At 41.8% G+C, this 9,120-nt stretch overlaps 1 protein-coding gene across 1 annotated transcript; it reads right to left on the bottom strand.

The window, feature by feature from the left end:
• Positions 1 to 579: 579 nt before the first annotated feature.
• Positions 580 to 3,010, bottom strand: LOC122129811 (E3 ubiquitin/ISG15 ligase TRIM25-like). The gene is made up of 4 exons (XM_042704532.1): positions 2,953 to 3,010; positions 1,441 to 2,030; positions 1,188 to 1,283; positions 580 to 918 (listed from the first exon to the last, which is right to left on the bottom strand). The coding sequence occupies exons 1-4, from the start codon at positions 2,969 to 2,971 to the stop codon at positions 634 to 636; spliced, it is 990 nt and encodes a 329-aa protein (XP_042560466.1). The 5' UTR covers positions 2,972 to 3,010; the 3' UTR covers positions 580 to 633.
• Between the last annotated feature and the right edge of the window lie 6,110 nt (positions 3,011 to 9,120).

Below are 9,120 nucleotides of genomic sequence, written 5' to 3'. Positions count from 1 at the left end.
ACACTTATTGAGATTCTGCTCAGCCCATCTTAGCTTCTAGGAATCACTGGCCTGTGACATTTTCATTTTGAAAGAAAATAAACCTACCTTTAAGTATTGCCTGGTGAAACTCTTTTGTTTTCTCTTTCAGAGATGGAGACACTGATTTCATCACTTCGTTGAAGGAGAAAGTTGTTTTAAAAGTAACCATGGGAAAGTTCTCAGCCACAGATGAAGAGGTGAGGTGTGACTGGAAACTCTACAGGGGATCAAACAGAGAGATCATAGGCTGTGAGGACTAGATAAAAAGGTGCTATCTAGACCATTGGTCTCATAGGTGAAGGGTTGTGGGTTTTACTATGAATCCTAAAACACACACACCCAACATTTTCCAGAAATGGATGCATGCACACCATAAACATCTAATATTTGCAGAAAATTGTTCATATAACTGATTTATGGACAAAATATGAGATTTTGAAATTTCATATACCATTGGCAAGACAGGAAATAATTTAACATTGCATCCGGTGTGTTTTGTTGCACATTAACTCCGTAGGGGACTGTAAAATCACAAAGAGTAGGTCTGGATGCCCCATCTTCAAGGTCTTTTCTGTATGATGACAAGAGAGGGTCTTGATAGAACCCATCTAATTATGGCGAGTCAAGACTCTCTGTAGGTGACCAGAGGGCTAGTAGTGTTACCTGAAGGAAATCAATGGGGTCCTCAACTGGCTGGAGTTGCTCCATCTTAGCATCTCTGTTCTTTAGCTTAGCGATCTCCAGCTCCAGCTGCTCCAGGAGTCCTTCAGCTCGACTCACCTCTGCCTTCTCCTGAGCTCTGATCGACTCTTTCGCCTCAGAGCGTTTTTTCTCCATGAAGCTGATCAGCTCAGTGAAGATCCTCTCGGTGTCCTCATCAGCTTTTTGTGCAGAGGCCTGTTAACAAGACAGGAGCACTCATATCAGCTAATTTTCTATCACTGTTTAAAAAAATGAATATCCCATAGACATGCAAAGATGTGTGTCTATGCTTGTAAATGTCTGTGCAGAGCAACACAGACCTAAAACGCACAAGAAGGGAAAGAAACTAACTAAATGTAAAAAACTGAAATTCAAAAATTAAACCAATTCTACAGAACCCAATTCTTACAACAATTGGGTACAACAAACATCAGTTTACATCAGTCATGTTTATTAGTGATCACCTGCAGAGACTTCAAAGCCCCCTTCACCTCCTCCACCTCCATCTCCTTCTGCTGGATCTGCATCTGGTTATCACTCTTCATCTCCAACAACTTTTTCTGTGGATAAATGTACACAGGCAAATATCCAATAGCTTTAGGCAACATTTACAACAGATACAAAGATGGGTATTGACAGAATACTGACAATTTATACAGATTGATCAATATTCTCACTCTCATTCAATTAAATTAAAGAGAGAGAGAGAGAGCTAACCTGCTTCTCAGTTCGTTCTGCTATAGCGGAGACAGTTTTGTGTCCGTTGTGGTCGTCCATTGAACAGAGAATACAGATCAGCTTCTCATCTGTGCGACAAAACACCTCAATGATCTTGTCGTGTTGTGAGCAGATCTTCTCTTGTAGCCGTGAGGAGGCATTCACTAGCTTGTGCTTGCTTAGGCGAGGCACTTCATAGTGAGGCTGGATGTGAACTTCACAATATGAAACCAGGCATGTTAGACACGACTTAATGGCTTTGTGTTTTCTCCCAGTACAGAAATCACACTCCACATCGTCTGGTCCGGTGTTGGAAGGAGCCGTGGTATCAGACTGGACTTCTGTCTTCGTCAGCTTCTCCACAACATCAGCCAGCAATGTATTTTTCCCCAGTGCAGGCCTAGGAGTAAAGGTCTCTCTGCACTGGGGGCAGCTGTAAACACCCTTATAGTCATCCTGATCCCAGCACCCCGTAATACACTTCAAACAGAAACTGTGTCCACAGGGAACAGTCACCGGGTCCGTCAGCAGATCCAGACAGATAGAACAGCAGAACTCATCCTGAAACACTGAAGCACTGGCCATGTCACCTACCACACAGGCACACACGTTCTGGCTACAGGGAAAGCTAAATAGGTCTCGTTTCACCAGAAGTGGGAGTGTTTGTGTTTCTTCCTGATTGTGTGTGTGCACACCTGCCTTAAAGGCACAGGGCAAGATTGCAGAAGTCTAGAAATTCCCTAATTCATTTTAGAAAACGATTGTGTTATTAAGAGACATGGTTTCCCACAACTGGACATTCAAGCCAACCCCATTTAAGAAGTTATCAAGCACGTAACATATTAAAGAATATGTTAATAATATTACAAAAGAAAAACAATTCATCTGACTAGTCACCCTTGGCCTATAAAAACATGTTCTGCCCCCTCTCTGGTTAATTCCAAAGTGCAGGTTTATAACCTCCCTTATGTATGCCTATGCTGACTCATGTGTATGGACTGTATTGGGTAATTTGTTCCATAGGAAAAGGTCAGAAGTCCAGGTTATTAGTTACTCTGGGAAGAGCATGCAGGGAGGAGCACGGTCAAGAGCACTTACTGACTGGGGTGCTGTGGCTTTCAGTTAGCAGATCCAATGACATGCCTGCTCAGATTATGTATGCATAGTGATCGCCTTTAATGGTTTGAACTGAACTGAAGATATTAAATGTCTTTCAAGTAAACATCCAGCATTTTGTTTTCCATGTGAAGCAGTGGGCTGTCTTTTCATGAGTCATATATGTGTCTAATGCATTCATTAGACTAGGCACACGTAGGGTCTGGGTAGAGGGTCTCACCAAACACAAACACTGACAGAGAGTCCAACAGGATATGACCTCATAAGACCTCTATGGCAGCTGGTATCTGTACTTCCTCCTAATCGTCCTTACAGTCCAACCCAATTACTATATGCAGGGTAATCATTCACCTCCCACACAGTCACACATACACAGACTAAAAGAAAGAGTTTCACCTACCACACAGGCACACATACACAGACTAAAAGAGAGTTTCACCTACCACACAGGCACACATGCACAGACTAAAAGAGAGGTTCACCTACCACACCGCCTAAGGATCAGGACCCGAGGTAAGTCACAAGGGAAAAAGCACACAAGGAGGTTGGGGAAACAAGAAGAAAAGAAATGTGCTCAGATGAAGCATTAATGCCTTTAATGTGAATCCTAAAATGTGCAACTTGTTTACTCAATGCACAGCCAACATTGTACTTGTTCAAAAGGCTGTCTCTACCAGCGGCATCCAGCTGTGCACCCCGTTGCGCAGGCCACTCACGAGTTTGGGGACCACAGAGAGGGCACCCAATCAGTTGATCCCAGAGTTCCATAGGGATGCATGGGCTGCAGATGCAAAGCTAATGCTCTGAAAGTCATTGGCTACCCCAAGTCCGGTTTCATGGCTCAACTTCATCCCCCCTCTCCCCTATATAAGTCTAACCCACCTCTGTCCAGTTGTTGGTCAAGCAAAGCTGGAGAGGAGCATCAGCCATCAGAAGTTCATCGGACGATTCAAAGATCAGAGCCATTCACGTTCGTTCTTGCCGTGCGTCATTAAGATAGTGAGTGTTCAGTTGTTATGTGTCATTTAGCGATTTAGTCTGTCAGTATCATTGTAGATAGTATCTGTTAGTTACTTTTATCATTATCATCCGTAGCATTCGTATTTCACTCTGTTACTGCTACTTTAACGAGTTACCGCTGGTAACGGAGATAATGGAATGTTCACCGTTACGCGGCACGGCATTAAAGGGACAGATCCATACTCATATCATAGCTGTAATATTCATCGTGTATATACTATATTCATCTTTGTTGTATATAATTGTTCATATTTGTACGTCTTTGTTATTTATCATTTCTGTAGAAACCATGGTTCATCCTGGTCAATATTCACGGATCATTCTATCATTGTCATCCTATTCATGTCTATCAACAGTCATTCCATATTCATCCTGCCATTCATGTCTTGAGAGTGTGTGTGTGGAAATAAATCCAGTTCTTACTTTGTCATTGGGATTTTGACATCATCTGTTCTTAACGGACAATCTGTGGCGATTGGCACCTATTCATTCAACCTTCATACAGATCCTTTTGGGATTCATCCAATCAAATATCCCCCTATTTTATAGTACTGATATAGTTAATTTGAACAGATTTGGGGAATTAAGTTATATAGTTTATTTGAATAGATGTTGGGAATTATGTGATATAGTTCATTTGAACAGATGTTGGGAATGATGTGATATAGTTCATTTGAACAGATGTTGGGAATGATGTGAGAGAGCAGATGTTGGGAATGATTTGAGCTGGTGCTTTCATGCACATGCCAGGAATGGCAGACCACTCAGCTGTCTGTGTCAAAGTTGGCACTTGAGTATGTCATGAGGGTGCAATCCTTTTTGGGTGGAGTATTCATTTAATGGATCTAGAATGTTCCTTTACTGCTCCGATTCTAATGTTTTAGGTGTTCTAATGTTCTAGGTGTTTACGACAGTGCACTGAAGGAAGTGGCATCAGCAGCAGAGTTCAACAGCAACCCAAAAGAAGCACACCTGACCCTGGTGTTCCTGAAGGGCCTGAAGAGAGCCGTCGGGTCTGATAGGTGAGGCTTGAACCCAAACTCTACAGGGGACCGTATGGGACAGAGCGGGCCCTGAAGCCCTTACTTCAAGGGTTCTGCTACGATTATGACTGAAGAACATTTAGAGGTTCTTAATATCTCCAATCTAACTGGGCCCTGAAGCCTTTTCCTCAAAGGTTCTATCGTAGCTGCGTCGGTTATCGGCCAGTTTGTTAAAAATCGGCCAGTCTGTTAAACAATCGAAATGCTAAGTCTATTAATTAGATTGACATGACAACGCGAACGTAGCCGATAACACACACAAGCTACTATTAGACCCCGCTATACTATTACAATTACGACTGAAGAACATCTAGAGGTTCTTAATATCTGCCACCCAGCAGGAGATATTTGAGAGCTAATATCCTCTGCAGATTCCTTTAAGTGTTACCTTGTGAAAACTGGTGGGGTCCATCCATGTTGCTCCATCTCAGCATCTCTGCTCTGTAGTTTAGTGACTATTAGTGGCCTTAAACTAGCAAGTTAACTAGCTAAATGACAGCAGAACTGAGAACTCTAAACACCAAGAGTGTCACTGATGTATTAAGAGCATTCAGTGTAAATTGACAATAAATGCTTTTACCTTCGGTTAGAGACACAGAAACAAATTCCTATTACTGAATTACTTAATTACTTTAGACACACCCAGGCGCCTTTTTTCCTGTTTTCTTTTATTTCATCAAGCCGTCACAGTCAGCAAGATGTACACAAAGAAGCAGTCAGGGGGAGTTGCTCCAATATTCAGCTACACCACTAACCTATTATGATATCTCCTAGTCTTTGTTTCAGATGGGAACCAATGCCATTTGGCAATCGCCTTACCAACAAATCACATGTATTTCCAATCACTGTTGCTACGACCTGTGACCAACATATTGCTATCTTCCATCGCTGAGAAAGGACCATGTCCATGCCATGATCGTGATGACTAGTCACACTAATTCATGATACCTTGTCTAGGTGGTACTAAAATAAAATATCCTCTTACTGTTGGCTGAGATGCTCTTTAGCCTACTTTCAGGCTGACACACACACACACACACACACACACACACACACAAACACACACACACACTGTACCGTAGACCCTAAAGCCCCCTCGTGTCTATCCATCTGATCCTCTATCATTTCTTGATGACACTCAAGTAAAAGACAACATAAACAAACATGAATTAATACATTAATTTGTTTATTCATAAAGCCTCAAGGTGAAATATACTCCAACATCGGCACTGATAAAACCGTGAAATACAGTATAATGTGCATTACTTTGCACCTACCCTTACATGACAACAAAATTAATTCAAAGAACATCTTAAGTCTTTAACTGATTAACAGGTCGTCATTCTTCTTTGGATTAAACTTAATGAACAAGAAACAAAGGCATTGCCGCATTGACATATAAGCTGCATTGTGTTAATAAATTCCACTCTACTGTGACACTGCAAAAGTGGCATACACTATTAATAGATCATAATATGGAGATTGTTACACGCTAACAAAGGCAGAAAGAAGAGCGAGGAAATCGATTCATGAATGATTTCAAGATGTGATCTTTGCAGCTGTTCATAATGTTACATAAAATAAAGGTCAAATGTCAAATGTATTTGCATAGAGCATCAGCAGATCATTTGCATAGAGTGACATCTAGGGTGGATTTGGTCGGTCCAAAATAAACGTAAGGGGAAGTAAATATGTAAGAGATCATAATAATCTTCATCATGATCATGGCTCTTTCTTTATTGCAAATACCAGTTCCAGCAGAGAAGAACTCCCCTGCCAACCATTGAGCCCAGGAAAGTTAACAGTCACGGTATCGGGCTCTCTAAAAGCTAAGAGAATACATTTGTTATTTATTTAACACAATAGTAGTACTGTATACGATTGGTAATACGTTTCTTATTCTACAAATTCTCATGGAAATAGAATGCAAATTTATTTCTTGTTAGATTGTCCACATGAATCATTTCCATCAGTACTTCTGCATGCAGTGAAAGTGAGTGTAAATCCATAAGGGTCTTACCTGTTACCTCACCCACACCATTGAAAGTGTTTTGGTTGTACCCGTATCCAGAGTACTGTGTCCTGACGGTCTGAGGATCCTTCAGTTTGACCGTGTCCCCCTTCATGAAGCCCGTGACTATGAAAGGAGCAGAGGAAGCTATGTGTGACTAATGTCTCTATATTGGTGTCACCTACTCCTAGGATGCTGGTCATAGTCATGTCTCACCTGTTCCTCATCACCATTATCTGTTCAGATTCTGGCACCACATTCAACCCCGCCCCCCCCATCATGTTTAAAAAAGGAAGTGTTTCATGCCAAGCTCATACGTGTCCGTTGCAATGCGTTGATCCGTTATCGTTGACTGATATTGTTGTTCACTTTGAATGGGGTGACGTCATCCGTTGCCAAACTGAATTGTGCCTCCTTTGGGTTCCGTTGGGTTGCTTGCATTTCATGGGGCGAAAGTTGAAACATTTTCAACTTTTTGAGAGGCAACGCTTTCGTCAGCCAATCAAATCGCCTTTCATGCAAATACGACAGCACAGGCGCTAGCCAATCAGATCTCGTTTATGCTCACGTCTCAGGAGCGCAAAGCTAAAAAAAACTCCGTAGATGGTCGTATTTATACCTAAAAGTTGTTTGTTTGACTTTTTTTTGCTTAGATTTTTTTTAAAGTTACAGAGAAATAGACTACAATATAAAAACCCTGTTATTGTAACTGAAAAATATGTCTGAGGGGATTTGCGAGGTGTCTGAACCAGCTATCTAATGTTAGCATGCTACTACCCACAAGGTAAATAGCGATGTATTGACGGATTGACGGAGACGGATACTTACTGTCCTATCTGAATAAAGGCCTTCACCGCCCTATCTGAATAAAGGCAAAAAGCCCAAAAACAAAACTTAAAAAAAGAGAGTTCAATCTAATCAATCAAAATCTTTTTCAATCATAACCTTCGGATAATTTATTATCAAACAAATGATTTGCATCATTTTCAAGCAGTACTTTGCTTTGGAAATCAGCAAATGTCAGGTCATTTTCACTTCAGTTTTATGCTGTATTGCAACGGGCATGAAGTTCTCTTCAACCTCACTGGCAGTTGACCAATCAGAACAGAATGGGTGAGCTGACCAATCAGAGCAAACCAGGCCTTACTCCAGAAGAGAGGAGATAATACAATCATAAACATTGAACATTTGCATAATAGGTCCTCTCTGGTTTCTGCTTATAGGTCCTTACAGGCGTGTGACATGTCAACTTGAAGAAGCCTACCTTTAAGTATGTCCTGGAGGAACTGTTTTGTTTTCTCATTCAGAGATGGAGACACTGATTTCATCATGTTAAGGAAGGAGAACTGTGGATAAAAAGTAACCCTGGGAAGGTTCACATCCACAGGTGAGAAGTGTGACTGGAAACTCTACAGGGGATCAAACAGACAGATCACAGGTCGTGAGGACTAGATAAAAAAGGTGCTATCTAGACCAGTGGTCCCCAACCACCGGGCCGCGGCCCGGTACCGGTCCGTGAGGCATTTCCTACCGGGCCGCAAAGAAAGAATAAATAATTTATATAATTTTCGTTGTATTAATTATTAGAGTCTGAAAGGTGTTTTATTTTGAAAAACGATCGGATTTTCCCCGACGTAACATTCGCCTGTGCCTCTTGACACGTCAAGACGCTTGTCTCGGTCACGTGATACGTTACTCAAAAAATAAACCCGCAAACTAGCGAAAATGAGTAAGAAACAAACGTCCTTGGAGAGCTTCTTTGCGAAGGGGAAAGGGCCTATGCACAGACGAGACGTGTGCACAATCCACAGACTCCACAGCAACGCAAAATCAACTTCAGACTGATCAAAATCATGTAAAAGCGGACCTAACTTCACCAGTGCAGAGGTGGAGGTATAGCCTACTGTAATGTAGATGTGTCCATTCCAGTGGTTCTCAAAGTGGGGGGCGCAAACACTCTCCAGGGGGGGCGCGATGTCACAGACGGAGAAAAAAAAAAACTACCGCCGACCTGTCACTGGTTAATGAAAGCTCCCTCAGTGGCGAAATGCAAGGGGCTGGACTGACCCAAACAAATCAAATACGGTTTTGCTCCTGATCCACCAATCAAAACTGAGCTTTATCATTTGAACGCGAGTTGCACCTAAGTTTCCGAGTATAAAAAAAAAAACGCAGACATTGGTAAGCGCTCACCCTGAGACGACACTCTGCAGAGTTTGTTCAATTTCTCTTGTTTCCTGTATCATTCAGATATTCATTGCTTTATAAACAGTATTTTTAAAGACTCACTCCTTCCTTAGTAATACCTTACTGCGCTTGCAGTAGGTCTATTCGTAGCCTATTCTAAGGAGTAATTTGCTCCACAGTCTTTTGAAAAAGCTCGTAGCCCCGAGAGCTAGCCTAGCTAGCTACCTTCTTCCAACTGCAGCTAGCCCTTTTCTCCTTAACACCTACCTTCATTTTTGTATCATCCACCGTGTTGCAACAAAT

This window comes from Clupea harengus, unplaced genomic scaffold (genome assembly GCF_900700415.2).
Source record: "Clupea harengus unplaced genomic scaffold, Ch_v2.0.2, whole genome shotgun sequence".
NCBI lineage: Eukaryota > Metazoa > Chordata > Actinopteri > Clupeiformes > Clupeidae > Clupea > Clupea harengus.
Note: the sequence above shows the minus strand (reverse complement) of the source record. Positions and strands in the feature narration are given on the sequence as shown.

What these genes read in the sequence shown, in the direction of transcription:
- LOC122129811 (XM_042704532.1), bottom strand. An exon ending in CAGAACGAACTGAGAAGCAG is followed by an intron (nt 1,284 to 1,440) that starts GTTAGCTCTCTC and finishes ATTTATCCACAG; the next exon opens with AAAAAGTTGTTGGAGATGAA. An exon ending in GGGCTTTGAAGTCTCTGCAG is followed by an intron (nt 919 to 1,187) that starts GTGATCACTAAT and finishes TCTTGTTAACAG; the next exon opens with GCCTCTGCACAAAAAGCTGA.